General features: G+C 44.8%; 6 protein-coding genes across 6 annotated transcripts in view; 2 read left to right on the forward strand and 4 right to left on the reverse strand.

The window, feature by feature from the left end:
* Nucleotides 1-41: 41 nt before the first annotated feature.
* On the reverse strand, nt 42-3587 carry PHALS_04643 (atp-dependent helicase; the record flags this gene model as incomplete). Its single annotated transcript, XM_024722497.1, has 1 exon — nt 42-3587. The coding sequence occupies one exon, from the start codon at nt 3585-3587 to the stop codon at nt 42-44; it is 3546 nt and encodes a 1181-aa protein (XP_024573567.1).
* A 184-nt stretch (nt 3588-3771) lies between these two features.
* PHALS_04644 (c2h2 finger domain) lies at nt 3772-4630 on the forward strand (the record flags this gene model as incomplete). The annotated part of the gene is made up of 3 exons (XM_024722498.1): nt 3772-4040; nt 4098-4187; nt 4255-4630. The coding sequence occupies 3 exons, from the start codon at nt 3772-3774 to the stop codon at nt 4628-4630; spliced, it is 735 nt and encodes a 244-aa protein (XP_024573568.1).
* Nucleotides 4631-6410: 1780 nt separating this feature from the next.
* PHALS_04645 (uncharacterized protein) lies at nt 6411-7007 on the reverse strand (the record flags this gene model as incomplete). Its single annotated transcript, XM_024722499.1, has 2 exons — nt 6411-6581; nt 6639-7007. The coding sequence occupies 2 exons, from the start codon at nt 7005-7007 to the stop codon at nt 6411-6413; spliced, it is 540 nt and encodes a 179-aa protein (XP_024573569.1).
* Nucleotides 7008-7325: 318 nt separating this feature from the next.
* On the forward strand, nt 7326-8171 carry PHALS_04646 (Protein of unknown function DUF4505; the record flags this gene model as incomplete). Its single annotated transcript, XM_024722500.1, has 3 exons — nt 7326-7438; nt 7504-7564; nt 7635-8171. 3 exons carry the CDS (start codon nt 7326-7328, stop codon nt 8169-8171), a joined length of 711 nt encoding a protein of 236 aa, XP_024573570.1.
* Nucleotides 8172-8569: 398 nt separating this feature from the next.
* On the reverse strand, nt 8570-9723 carry PHALS_04647 (major centromere autoantigen b; the record flags this gene model as incomplete). Its single annotated transcript, XM_024722501.1, has 5 exons — nt 8570-8728; nt 8781-8861; nt 8920-8982; nt 9041-9351; nt 9411-9723. 5 exons carry the CDS (start codon nt 9721-9723, stop codon nt 8570-8572), a joined length of 927 nt encoding a protein of 308 aa, XP_024573571.1.
* Nucleotides 9724-15075: 5352 nt separating this feature from the next.
* Nucleotides 15076-15234, reverse strand: part of PHALS_04648 (Chloramphenicol acetyltransferase-like domain) — a gene marked incomplete at both ends in the record, with an annotated part of 632 nt that continues 473 nt past the window's right edge. The window contains one exon of the mRNA XM_024722502.1: nt 15076-15212. Within this exon, the coding sequence (XP_024573572.1) occupies nt 15076-15212 (137 nt within the window). The remainder of the gene's footprint in view (nt 15213-15234) is intronic.

Genomic DNA, 15234 nt, shown 5'->3' on the forward strand with positions numbered 1-15234 from the left:
GTGGTGCAAACTGTTTGAACATTTCTACTTTGCTGCTAAGCTTAATTTCTTCGCTTGCTTAAACGCCAAGAGTCGGGGGGATTAAAGCGATCGTACAGCGGTTCGATCTTTTCATTGCGCTTGCGCTTTGAAAGCTTGGTGGGATCGCCTTTCTTAAAGAAGGCTGGGGCCAATTCCACGAGCCATTTCGGCTCAATCGTCATGATGTTGCGCATATACTCCTTTGTCGTAAGCACAAGCTCGTGGTAAAGCACCCACTCTGGACTCTTGTTAAAAATTGCACTCGATGGGTGAATATACACAGGCTGGCCTTCAACCATTGTGCGGTATCCCTCTTGCGGATCTTTTTTCGCTGTATTGGCAAAATATCCGGCAACGATCGCTCGCCGAACCTTGTTAAAATTCTTGCCACAAGAGACAACATCCATTTTGTATCGATCAAGAATGGAGAGTAGTTGCTTGCGCACATCTTGAGCACGACGAATAGCTCGAGCTTGGATAAAGTTGTCGTAACACCATGGATTAGAAAATTTAGAATTAGCCCAAGCCTCATAAACTGCCAGCAGGGTCAAGTGGTCACCTTCAGGCTGGTGAAACTTAGCCTTTTTCTGGTCCGCCTGAGCCTGCTTCTCTTTAGGTCGAAAAAAGACGGACTCCACAGATAGCATTGCCACGATGGTTAAGACTTCCTCTGAGCAGCCAAGTACCACAGAAGTCAATAAGACTTTAGCATTCTTCGGCTCAACGGGAAACTCAGCCATTTTTTTGCCTAACCGCGTCAATAAGCCTTCATCGTCTAGTGCGCCTAATGCGTACAAGTTTTCAAGAGCCATTACGAGAGCATCTTGTGGCGGCGGGTCCATGAAATCGAATCCCATGAGGTCGTTGATACCCATAGCCTTTAATTGAAGCACTACAGCACCAAGATTCGCACGTTGAATCTCTGGCACAGTTGTTGGTAACATTTCATTCTTATAAGCACTCTCGGTATACAATCGGTAGCATTTTCCTGGGCCCGTACGCCCAGCGCGACCTGCACGTTGACGCGCTGACGCCTGTGAGCATGGTACAACGACAAGAGAATCCATACCAATCTTGGAATTAAATGCATTTTGCTTGCAAAACCCAGGGTCGACAACGTAGTAAATACCGTCAATTGTCAACGACGCCTCAGCAATATTGGTTGCCACCACACATTTTCGTGAGCCTTTGGGTGCTGGTTCAAAGATACGCGACTGCATTTCCGAAGGTAGTGCACCATAAACAGGAAGTATAATAAGTTCTGGAGCCAAAGCACGCTCTTGCAGCGCCTTAATACGCTGATGCAAAACTTCACATGCGGTGTCAATCTCTTCTTGCCCTGTTAGAAATAGCAAAATATCTCCTTCCGGCTCGGATAGATGAATCTGCATAACACACAGCAACGAAGCATCCAAGTAATCCAATTCCGGCTCCTTTGTGTACAAAATCTCTACAGGAAATGTACGGCCCGGGATCGTGAAAATTGGGCAGTCAAAATAGTACCTCGAAAACTTCTCAGCATCCAATGTGGCAGATGTCACAATAATTTTAAGGTCCTTTCGCTTACGTACGAGATCCTTCAGCAACCCAAACAATACATCTGTATTGATTGTCCGCTCATGTGCTTCATCCAGCATTAGAGCACTATACTTCGACAACGTAGGATCAGCCAGATATTCTCGCAGGAGCATACCTTCTGTCATGTACTTGATCACCGTTTCAGGACTAGTGACATCTTCGAATCGCATGGAATACCCAACTTCCTGCCCTAGCTCACACCCGAATTCCTCGGCAACACGCTTAGCAACGGAGGAGGCAGCAACACGACGCGGTTGAGTACATCCGATTATACCCGTTGACGTCAATCCCATTTCGGCCATGTACTGCGTCATCTGAGTGGTTTTACCCGAGCCAGTTTCCCCGATTACCACCAAGATCTGATTCTCTGCGATAGCTTTCATTAGCTGGGGCTTGAGCCTAAAAACAGGCAGACTTTCACGTTGCTCGAGAATAGATTTGTTTGACACGATACCGTAAGATAGATTCTTTCCCACTGACTTTTGCTTCCATTCTGGCAGCTCAAACGTTGTTCCCATGTTGATGCCACGCAATTCCTGTGCAAAGTGTCGTTCTCCAGCGTCAGGCATGGGATCTTCCCAAGGACGATTAAGATCCTTGGGGATAGAATCAATCAGCTGGTTGGCTTGTGTCTGGCGTAATTCGCGACGTTCTTTCGCTAAGTTAGATTGAGTCATGGCAGCACGTTGCATTGATCCATCCGGGTTCTTCACAATCTTCACTGGTGACAGTTCGCGACTCAGCTGCGTCTGGCCGCGCAGAAACACTGGCTCATCATCATTCAGCTCCACCTCAAAGTCTTCTTCGGTGATTTCGCTGTTCAGCAGACCATGCTCGTCATCAAATGTCGGATACTCTTCAATCGATAGTACACCCGAGTTGATCAATTGTTGGACTTCCCATCGTTCAGGCGATGACATCCGTTTGGCTACGCGCTGTGGCTTGCTATCATCTTCATCAAACTGTTGCGAGGTCTGCATGCCAGGTGCCGCCGGATTAATCCACGACCGTGAGTCTGAGGCCTTGTTTGCTTGCCGTGCATGCTCCGCCCCATCACTTGATCGTTCCGGCATCAGGTCTTTACCACTTTTTTGATCCACGTCGCGCATAGACAGCGAAAGTTTGGTTCCAGATATTGAGATGAGTTTCACCTTAACACGATCGCCGCGTCTGACAAATTCCTTTATATTGCTGATACGATTCGCGGACAGGTTTGACACATGCACCAAACCTTCTTTCTTCTCTCTCGAAAAGCCTTCTAGCTCTACAAACACTCCAAAGTCCATAACTTTTGCTACACGGCCGTCGTAGATGCAATATAGCTCCAGCTCACGCCTTTGTCTGTCTCGATCACGGCCGCGACTACGGTCCCGCTCACGTCCATGACTGCGGTCCAGCTCACGTCCATGACTGCGGTCCCACTCACGTCCATGACTGCGGTCCCGCACACGTCCATGACTGCGATCCCGTCTTTTTCGTCTTCTATCAATTGAATGAGATCTAGATCGCAATCGTTTTCGGTTCCGGTCATTGGCTTCGTCACGCGTGCGACTCCTGTCACGCCCATAGCGATCGCGCTCTTTGACTTGCAAGTAATCGTCATTGTTTCGGCTACGAAGTCCAGAGGAAGACGGCTTAATCTCATCATCGTCCTCGATGGATGCTCCCATAATATCCGCGGCCGTCAATTGCTCATCATCCCGAAATCGATGCTTTTTATCATTAACCTTGTGTTCGCTGGAACATTCCGGGCTCCTTTTCATCTTGTGTGGCGCCATAGTTTGCACAATGCGGTACAAATTATCGGCCAGCGCTAAAGGAAGCGGCAGCTCGTCTTTTTTGATAGACGCCAGAAATGCGGCGCAGCTAGAGCTTCCACGGACCAAATCGATCACAAACTCGGCAAGCGTCTTGTCACTCATGCCAAGGTGATTCTCTAGAGCTTGACATACCTTGGACACAAGACTCAACTCCTGGAGCTTCTCCATTGTCGGGAGTGAAGAGAAGAGTGATTGTCATCAAAGAGGACAAGGATGTAGAAAACGCTAAACAGATGTACTCCACTATAGATTATAATTGGCCAATTGGGTTTTAGCAAAGAATTTCAAGTTGCCTTGATAATTGCGGCGATTCAAACACTGACCGCCGACAATACTGTACATTCACTCTATTATGGATCCACAGCACCATTTGGCTATGACAAATGCGTATCTTTCTGCTGGTGTTGATATGCAGGCATTGACGGCGGTACAGCCGCTGTCGAAGATCAATGCAAGTATGGGTATGGCCATGCATGCTGTTGAAGATATGCTGCTAGATCCAGAGCCGACGTCACCAGCACCGTCAACTGCGTCGTCGAGAGAAACATGGCAACAAAAACGCCATGTGTGTGATTTGCCCAACTGCGGTAAAAGTTTTGACTCGAAGTGGGCACTTGTTCGGTGCGTTCTCGATCATGACATTGTTTTGGCTAGTTAGAGCGTTTACCGTATTTGTAGTCACATTCGTGTTCATACAGGAGAAAAACCATTCCCCTGTACGCACCCATCGTGTGATAAATCATTTGCTGAAAAATCTGCCATGACGCGGTACGTAGCAGCTAAGAATCTTCATCAAAATGGAAATGAACTGTGCTAACTCGTGTGTTATTGACAGCCATTTGCAAACACACTCGCGCGATAAACCTTATAAGTGCACGTATGCGGATTGTTCTAAGAGTTTTAAAGGCAAAGATTATCTTGAATTCCATTTAAAAATCCATGCTGAAGGCAACCCTTATGCGTGCGACCATCCCACGTGCTCAAAAAGTTTCTGCAGTCCCAAAAGTTTAAAGAAGCACATCAGATTATGGCACAATCCTGGAGGCAAGAGCACTTCCATGGAACAGCAGCTAAGAGAGCGCATCATCAAGATGGCTACGCGCAATAAGGAGAAGACACGAAAGTTCGAGGCAACTATTCGAGTGCTCATGGAGGAAAACGAGTCGCTGAAACGGAGGGTTGTCGAACTTGAGTGCCGTCAACAACTGTAGCAAAAACCATAGCAACAACGAGAATTGCTTCACGCCCTTTATGAAGCTTCTGCAAACTGTATAATGATTTTATTTTGGATGGAAGTTTGAAGAACATACTTTTTCAAATTGCGAGCTCTTTCGCAAAAAGTCGTAACGACAATCACGCTAAGTAAACTACAGACCAATGCCGCCGTTGTGAACAAGCAAACAGGAGTATCCTTGCGGAGTAACAGCGTAAAATGCAATATTGTATCCCCACATTCAGTCATACAATTAAATGATAGTGTCAATGATTTTGTGATATTTCATTTTCATTGTAAACTTTTTTTAAGAAACATAAGCTTGGACTTTGAGTGGAGTGAAAGAGCAACGATTGTACACGTGCAAGAAACACAGCTTGGACTTTGAGTGGAGTGAAAGAGCAACGATTGTAGCTTTAATATGATTGCTGGTGATTTGAGTCTGCAAATCAAATCTCAGGTCATCTGCTGCTGAATTGTGCGATAAGTTATTCAGCTTTAACGCTCTCAGGATCAGAGGAAAAACTCCCATTGGTGATCAATGTCGGTCGTAATGATCAAGAATATCTTACGATCGATCGCACTAAGGCACAGCTTATGGTGAAAGGACTGGACTAACAAAACATGCTCAAGTTGTGTGGGTTTAGCGCTGGTTACTCCTCAGGACTAATGTGGAGTGAGCCGTAAAAGCAAAGATTGGCAATATTGGTGAAGATCAATTGCGGCAACAGTCATCTAGTGATCCATTAAGAAATTCAAAGTACAATATCATTGGTGAGCATATCGGCATGTTTGATCACATCATCTATGAGAATATAACGACCTGTAAAATCAATTTGAGGTACATGAAACCTTTTTGACTTTTTTCGCGAGTGAAATGTTGAGCAAGATCGAGCAAGATCTTACGTTTTACGTGCCATAGCTCAGATACTTCGTCGGAAACCCCGTAAATACTGTAAAGTATGTGTTGCGATGAGTTTTGTGCATTTCGCCTACAGCCAATAACATTCAAAGCAATTCCAGTATGTATAGAAGCTACTTCGAGATTTGTATAAGCAGCATACCAAGCAGTGAGTAATCGCTAGAGGAACTATTAGCAGTATGTTCAACAGGGGCCAAGTCTTCGACGGAAAGTCAGCGAAACAAGCGCGACGTTGCCTTGAGGCTCAAGCTCATGTATGGTGAACGAGCCGATGAAACGCATCGCTGCGTTGGCGATTGCGTGCGAGATTTTCAGTGCAAGGCAGTGTCACCAACTTTGAAAAAGTCGGACGAGCGATGTCGTAAAACCTTTTTTGGGCGTCTTGCGCATCCGACAAGTACTTTCGCACGCATTCGGTCACTTGTTGGCGATGGTGCGAAGCATGTTCAACTCTTCTTTGTTTTATTTACAAAGTCAGTTCCAACAGAGTTAAAGCCCTTCAGTGGTCTATAACTGCGGAGCCAGCAGAAAGTGGGAGAAAATTTAGCAACAAGGATTACTAGCCTGGTCACAAACATTCGAAGATGGGTGTAAACTGTGCAAAGTTAACAGTAATCTCGTACATTTCGGGTGGGCAGAACATTCCCTGTGCAAAGCTCCCACCACTTTGCAGCACAGTTATCAAAATGCTACTCAGCGTGCCATTATTGACGTTAGAGTTGCTGCAAATTTCCATTCACATTTCTTTTTCGTTCGCTAGATCATTCAGTTCAATGAAGAGCAAGCAACGCGAAAGCTTCTAAAAGGTTATTCTGAAAATTTGTTATAAATTAAAGCGTAGCATCCTAAATTAGTATCACTTGTTCAAACTATCCCAATTGTTATCTGAGCGCGGGTATTCAAGAGTGATATTTTGGTTCCGACCATGAGTCGTAAGCTTCGATGTGCCTTTTATTGAGTCGAACATGCCAGCCACGATGCCTCGGTGGTGAAATGATAGGTTGATCACTTTAGTGTAAAATCCTCGCTATCAAGTATCAAAAATAGATTAGCACAATGATTGCCTAATAAAAATGCAGCAAACCTTTGCTAGGAGTTGCCGAGTCCAGAGCTGTATAAACCGACAAGCTGCAAGGGCTTCCGCATTGAGCATTTTGCTCTTGCATTCCTTGATGGCTGCGGCAAGCAGCTGCACCGATTGTTCAAAAAGCCGAAGTCTGCGATCGAACAAGTCTAAACTAGGCTGGTGAAATGGCGGATGTATTAGCTTCCATCCATGCAGCAGTTGCTCACGGCAAAATCTCATTTGGCAGTGTATTGTGTCCAAGTGAATGAGAAGTTGACGCCGCCACTTCGAAGGCAAAGTGTGCGCTTGAAGCCAGATCGTCATGTCCTTCATTTCAGCATCGAGTTCGTGCGCATCAAGGAGTGCATCATGAGTTTGAGCTGCCATAAGCACACATTGTTTGGCGATATCATTCCGGTCCAGAGCTGGCTTAAGAGGTTGTCTGGTGACCAAAGGCGTCGCGCAGGATAACGTCAAGTCTCCAGAGTCCTTTCGTTGATGCTCATTTCTTTCGATGATACTAGTGATTCTAATCTTACCAGATGGGGCCGCGCAAACTAATTTATCACCCCGATGAGTACGTATCACGCGATCGCAATTGTTACGATAGGAGGAATTCTTGCTGATCAAACCATTCGCGGCCATTTTGAAGTGCCGTTTTGATGTCACTAAAATAAGTCACTTTGGCGAGAAAATAAACGATATATGATCTTGCTCGTTTGTCGGCAATGTCGACGTGCTACCATCGGGCGGCGAGGCCTCTGCACGGCTGCTGAAGACAAGTATCTTGAGCTGAAACAACTGAAGGACATCAAGAGGTGGCTTGTAATCGTAAAGGGCTTAATTATTGAATACTGAGCAATATACTGTGCTGCTGCTAAAGTGTGAGATTCTACGAAGAACAAAGCCAAAAACGTCGGTACTTTTACTATATAGACTTACAGGTAAATTAGCCGGCTACGAAAAAGGATACGACTACATGATGGTGACTAAGTTTGTATTTTTATTAAACAGGGCCGCCTGTTCCTGGAAGACACACGTCCAAAAAATATTGCGACGTCACTTAAGAGCGCAAAGTTCTTGCGGTTTTTCTTTTCTCAAGTGCAACCAAACAGCATTTTGCAGTGCAACGTAAAGGATGAGGAACAGTTTCTAGACTATCCCTACCGGTCGCCGTGCGGAAAAGAGACAAATTTTATAAAATGCGCAGACCGACCACTTGTGTTTGAGGACCTGCGCCGGGATGACATTAGTGGCAAGTGGATGCTTTCATTTGGTGGTGGAGAGCTTGCGATGCCCTTCCTACCGGACACGTTGCGTATTTCGCTTTCGACAGGGAGACTTTATCATGACGTGGAAACCAAGCATATCGCATCTGGAACATCGGAGGGTGTCGCTCTTGTCCGATCGCAACTCGCAGTCGAACTGGGCAAGCACATTGACGTGCCTAACTTTCCTGATGGATACGTTGCTAAGAAGGATATCACGAGCATTGAAGTTGGTGACTTCAAATGGTGCAACCAACGCTATGCCATACATGCTATCGAATGAGTGGCCTAAAGTACTTTCAACAAGCTCTTGTTTTCGACAAAAGTATCCTGGCAATTACGTGAATAGCTCAATTATATTGTAACAAGCGCAAATCAGTCTTTCATTGCAGCAAAATCGACTGATGCGTCGGTTGAAATCTTACATACGAGCGATATGATGCCTTTTAAATAATAAAAGTACCGCTTAGAATTTGAGGATTTGGCCATAGAAATTGTACATCGTACAAATTTAGAATAATCCACGACGCTTTTTACTTCATTGAAATCAATACACTCACACCTCTGTATGTGGACACCACCAGACGATCTTCCACTTCACATTGGGAGGGTAACAAATTAACCTAATTCAAAATACTGAGTTATGGTTGCGTTCAATGCATTCTTTCCGCCCTACTTTGGCTAGAGCTCGTGTCTCTTTGTCGCAGTTGGGATGACGAGCAATAAACTCTGCACGCTTGACACAGCAAGCCAGAGACGCTGATGGTGGTATTGGGCTTCAGCCTCCGAGTAGTTGTCACTTTCTTGATCCGCATCAAGCCCAACTCGTTCGATCACATCCTGGACACATTCAACTAGGTATGCTGAGTCTGCGGAATGTACGCATTGACACCGTCAGTAACACACATTCTGTCATCAGCGCAGCGAGATCCTCTTCTACGCTCGCATCCAACGCGCGACCATAATCGTTCTCCTGCCTCAATCGTGCCATTGTCAACAATGTTGCACTGCAACCAGCAGTTGTGCAGCACTTGAGCGGGCACTTCTACCCAACTGGCGATCGCAAATTGCATACCCTCTAACCCATCCAACTTCTGATTGACGCCAGCATGCATGGCATCAAGCAGCCAGCGAACGAGGTTGCATCAATACCGATCTCTGAGACAGTAGTTGGTAGGCAGTTAGAGCTGTGATACCGTATTGCTTACCTGCATTTAATGGCTGGGTCAATGATGTCATGTTGGGTGGCAGAAACTTTATCGTCACATTCCGACATACATAGTTGACTGTATGGCTGGACGCATTACCAGAAGTAGAAGAACCTTGCGGCCGCTCATTTCGAGGTTGAAACGCTGAGGCCAAGTGGCAAACGTGGTTTGATTCTGCCACGCGGTCGAATTGTAGAAATATTGGAATCGCATTGCTGAAATCCTGACTTGTCGGAACGCTCGTGGCTGCTTCGCCTTGCCAGTAACAATAACATTAGTATATTTAGTTCCAGATAGATTGCAACAAAATCGACCCTCAAAACGGTATTTTTCAGTTGCTGAACCATGTCGACCGACGGACGCGAGTGTTTTGTCGGAAGTGATGCGGTAGAGAAGCGCAGACTCGTCCAAGTTGAACACGTCGTCGGAGTTGCACTGGGCAATGAGATCTTGGAGCTCGTACTGACTGACAGCGAGGCTGACACGACCAACAGAATGGCTTTCACCATGCAATGTATGCAACTTGATGCGGTGACGTGTCTTGAACTTGTAGAGCCGCCCGTTAGACAGACTAAGATCGGCATCCGTGATGCCGAGTCTGTTTCGAATGGAGCGAGTCTCTGTCATCAAGAGATCGTCGTGAGGATGGCCTTGCCGTCATTGTTATTGTACAGCGCAAGAAAAGCCGACTCGGACACAAAAAACGAGCACTGCAATTCCTTTTACGGACTTGAGAGCCGTTGAATGCTTTCTGGCGCATGGATGATACGATCCGCCGTCAAGCGCGATAGATTGACCTTGAATTGGCTCGTATCCACTCTTGAATCTGGAACAGCTTGATGCACGTGTTGCGCTTAACATGTACCTGTATCTGGCGATTTTGGTCCAAAGTAAGCAGTCGTTGGCCTGTGCCCAAGGTTTTTTGCCTCCAAAACTCTCGATCACGGTCCGGCGAGTGCTCAGAAATGGAAGGAATCCCGTGGTTTGTCACGACAGATTTTGTTACAGTTCCGGAGATCCCACTAATGGAGGTAGCATACAAAAATCAATACAAAAATAATCTTATATGTGGAACATCAACGCGTTGGTGTTCCACATGGCTTTAAAGATAGAAATAGCCGGCCTGCCGAACACTCCTGACTGAATTTTAATAATGAAGGAACCGTAAAAATCGCTTCTCCTGCTAGAGGCTCCCCTGCGAAGCCTGCTAACGATGGAGAATTGCTCCAGCAGCAGCAACAACAACCACTAGCAGCTGCATCTTCTACTTCACAACCACATGCAGCAAATGAATGCCGGGCTTCATCTCGTACATTTGCGGGTTGCTTGAAGCCGCACGCTAGCATTTTGATAGCTTTTGGTGTTGAAGCAAAGAAGACCGTGAAAGTTTGCTCCAACTTTACCAACATTGCTGTCAGAAAAGTCCCCAGCTCCTGACATTATCTAGATACCTTTAAAATCAAAGGAGTCCTTTGGGCATATGAAGCAGTCATTACTGAGATCCGTTAGTTTTTTGTGGACAATTTGAGGCAGCCTCGAAGACTTCGCTTGACGCATTTTCTTGCTAACGAATGAGAGGCACCGGGTTAAACGACTGCTGGTGGCACTTCAAATGGTAGCGATGGTGACGCTGATTGTATTTGAGGTGTGACCAGCTGTTATGTGACGGATAAGAAAAATTCAGTAGAGAAGAGAGTTATTAAAACAATATTTTGCAAAAATGATCGCTAGGCGGGTTTGCAGACTACTGACATCTTGTCCCAAGCTTCTTTGTGCCAAACATGTGCTTTTAAACGGCCTTATAAACTTTGAGACAATGAGCAAGGAAAATTAGCTCACAAAAATTTGCGGGTTCTTCAAAGGATCAAGCCCGCAGATATCGATGAGGCTGTGTCCTTTAAAGTCTTCGATGGCAACGTCTCGTGTACCTCCTAGCGTACTCAGAGGCTTTTGTTTGATGGTCAAACCCAGATTTTTCCGCTGTCATGAGAAAGCAAAAAAAACACCTTACAAAGATATGTGGAGAAGGTTGAAAGTTCGGGGTCACATCGTGGTGAGGAGAAGATTCCAGTATCAAGAATCATTTTTTTTGCATAGTGAGAGCGTTGACGTCGGCCGCAATAAGGCTGCGGAAGGCAGTTGACTATGTGACTGGCTTTCTATTAAATGGTCTTTTAACCTCATAAAGCAGATCCTCAACAGTCTGCATCTTGATAAAGATACCAGCGACAACTTGATGAAGGAGATAGAGGTCATAACAGCATTCCTTAAATACGTTTTAGCGAAAGATCAAAGACGGTTATCGGCTTCATAGGACGCTTTCTGGACTTACTCACCTAGCCGCCATTGGTGAAGAGGAGAAAGCCGATAAAGGCTCCGTGGAGTATTTTCTCGATTGTAAGGAGGCCTTTTCCTTCATCGAAAAGACTCAGCATCTCCTGGTGGACGTTGGTACTCCTGCTGTTGCAATCCTGCTTATCGCTTGCAGGATCAGAGTAGTCAAGCAGCAGATTGCTATCAGCAATCTAGATAAAATGAGAAGCAGGTGCGCCGAGAGTAAATGTTCGGACGATGCCTTGGACGTTATGAACTTCAAAACGAAGCTTGAGCCTTTATACTTTCAAGAATAGACGGCCGAGCATTACGTCAAGTGAGGAATTACTGGCATGAGATCATGATGCAGTACTTCACCAACGACCAGTCAAGGAGAAGAAAGTTGCGTCCGTTACAGATAACAAGGTTTACTTTGATCACATTTCATACCAGGACAATAAACAAGACATGAGACTAGAGAAGAATCGTCTACATGCTAGAAGGATAGTGCTTCAGTATGATCGAACACACTGTTGCCTTGATTCCTCCTTTCTTAGGTAATATGCACAAAATAGATACTGTGCGCTACATCCATACTGAGATGCAAGTTGGCTAGTCTTATTCGCCAGATCAATGGAAGTGCAAAGATCACGGGTAAAGAAAGGCAACAATTGCGTCAAACCAACACAGGCAGCGGTAGGCCTCAAGTCAAATACTGGGGTTCCGAACCGCATTGTATAGCTCGTCGAACACAACCGACAACGGATCTATGGACTTGCAGAAAAAAGTCAAACCATTGGACAGCCAACTGAAGCTTACAGTAAAGCGGGTTTGTATCATCATCTACTTCTTCGACGAGCGTCGTCTCGGCCAGAAAAAGAAGAGGACTCTGATAGCATTAGATCCGATGCGTTACTGCAATTGCCCAGACTTTACTTTAAGGGCTTTCGAGTGCTCTGGGATTGGAGATGGAAGTTTTTTCAGTTCAAGATCACTATTCGTCAACACGGGATTTAGACTTACGTCAGATGATATAGATAGTTTTATACATGGAAATAGGGACACACCAAAATTTGTATTAGTCTTAATATCATTTATCCTGAATTTATGTCACTCTTAGAAAAGCAAATCAAGAGCTGTAGACGCTCTTGCGTAGAAGCTCAACCGATGCGTAATTCACACACAGAAATGTGAGTCAAAGCTTACTCTATGCAAAGTCTAGGGCGACCCAATTGTAAAATGAATCTACTGCTCTATCAGCTACATGAACGACTCTGTATTATGCTTCCTTAAACTGACAGTATCGCAATTGTATCTTCGCCGGCTAAAATTCATCTGGACTTCCATATTGATGGAGTCGAGAGACTTGCCCGGTGAGGTAAACCTAGTGGCCGATTGCCTGATAGTGCTTCCGCTTTCTTCATTGCGTATAGCCGAGTATAGTAATTAGCGTATCCGTCGCCAATTCGAAGAGGATTCAATTGGAATCTTGCGTTTGTGAGAGCGACGCAAGCTCAAGTGTACAAGCCGTCATACATCTTGTCAGATTTACAATAAACTTAGAAGTTATTGGGGATGACACGATCGTGTGCAAGCTTATATCGAAAGATGGCGTCGCCAAACAGGAGCGATTACAAAGCTTACTTTTATTATGGGCAACTAGAATGCACTTATATGCCACGCCTTCATGCCCACATCAACAAATGCTGCTTATATGGGTGAAAGCTACGATTCTTGCTTTTCGTCTTACCCATTAACGATCCCTGGGTTTTGCGAAATTTCATCAATGACATGCTGCATACATAAAAAAGCAATGGTGTCATGCATATCCAAGCACTCGGAGCCTTTTATTTCTCGTAGCACCGACATAGCTATATAGCAGATGTCGGCCACTGTAGGAAGGCTGGACGTAATGCAGCTAGCCTTGCTAAATTGCTTAAATATAGCATAAGTAGCTACGGAAGTACCAAGTTTTGAGCGTATACTCTCGCCTGACCATTTGCTTTGTCAAAAAATTGTTAGCTAGCAGAGACAGAATGTTAACAAATTTTTTAATTATATTTTGGAAGTGAGATGGATTAGATAGCTTGTGTGGTAGTATCCCATTTTGAGCATGGTACACCTAACTTAGGTTCATGGTGAAGACGGTGCTTACAATGCAGCAATTTTCTGAGGAGATTCACGCTCCATTTGGTTTATTAACAGAATACAAAGCTGATTCAACCGGGTCATATCCTTCTGGTGCGAAGTCAATTATTTTAGCCTCATTAGGCACTTCATCTAATAATCAAAAGCAAAGTGCCTACGCAGGAGGATTTCTTCTCGTAAGTGCCGTCACCGACCTATGACCTGCATTAGAGTGCTTATCAAGCAACTGGACAAATATGTGACGCTATTGCAAACATGCAATCTGTGGAGATCAATTCATCAGATGCACCCTATGCACATCCCTAAACTTTTTTTCTGTTTAAACTTATGCAGCACAAATTTTCTCAGCTCCATTTAGCAACCTTTTTTTGGCTCTTTAAACAACATTCTAGAATTAATTTGAGACAACAGCTGCCTGTAACCTTGTTTTTGTTAACGTCTGACGCACTTGACATCATTTTATGTGTCTCAATCATCTTAAGGCTTAAACGATAAGCTGGCTACAACCAATAGACTTCCAGTTGTAAATCAAGAGTCACATTGCACCTGTTTAATCAACTAAATTTAAAGATCCAAAGCATTTTAAGCCATCAGTTTGTCTGTCCAAAAGTTTGTTAGCATTCAGAGCCAAAAAAAAAGAAAGGAGCACATTAAATACTGGCGATTTTCAGGCGCGAAGTTAGCAGAAAATCTAATCGCTCATTTTTACCCGAAGTTACAATTAACATCGATCTAGTTCGTGTTTGCCTGGGATACAACCTACAATCGTGTTCTAATAGGACTTCACCACGTCTGAGGCACAAGTCACTTTTTGTCATTATTTTATAATTTTTAAGGTTTTTCAAACCATCCTTGTTGTAAGTCCTGACTCAGCGGCTATCGCAAAGAGATCGGCGTGAGCTAAAGAATCACCATCCGAATCAAATAATTTCCTTCTGGAACACAGCTAGAGGGGTCGTAAGGAAAGATGGGGCCCCTTTTATGACGTCTAGAACTTTTTAGAAAGCTGAAACACTTATGACTTAAGCATCCCAAATGTTCACACTTACCCTCGCGTCAGCTGCGCTCACCGTGCCCGTTTTCCACCGCAGAGAGCGGTAAGATATAGCACGGTTTTCCTAATAAATTAGATCAAGATCAATGAGCATAAATGTGTGATCTTAACGTTGAATTTGGGCTTTACCTCGCATTCGGTCAACACTGAAGCTAGCCATACCTATACCGGTGAGCCCGCTATCGGCAAGCGCCGAACGTAAATCACGATCGGATCTCCTACTACTGGGATGTGTGTAGCCTTTCAAAACCCTGTCTCTACCCTGGGGAGGTGATTACAGATAGTCCGTCAATTTGATAGCATCAGTAACGTCAAGTCAGTATTTTGCGATGAAAACTGAAACCCCAAGAAAACGTTGGAGCAATAATCGCGCTTTCACTTAACAAATTCTAACCTCATACGCCTTGGTTACGAGGAGAGGAAACCTTTTAATTGTCTACTCACCGCGAATATCACAAATTGGTTTAAATGTTGATGCCTTCACGCTTTTCTTGCCGATACACGGAACGCTGTTCGTCAGTGAGTGGCACATCCGACGATCTTGATCTTTCTGGCTCATCGACTTCATAACCGTTGCCTTGATCACTGTCATCTTCCGCGTCTATGTCGTCCTCTTTATCACA

Source organism: Plasmopara halstedii, assembly GCF_900000015.1.
Source record: "Plasmopara halstedii genome assembly, contig: Scaffold_262, whole genome shotgun sequence".
Taxonomy (NCBI): Eukaryota; Oomycota; class Peronosporomycetes; order Peronosporales; family Peronosporaceae; genus Plasmopara; species Plasmopara halstedii.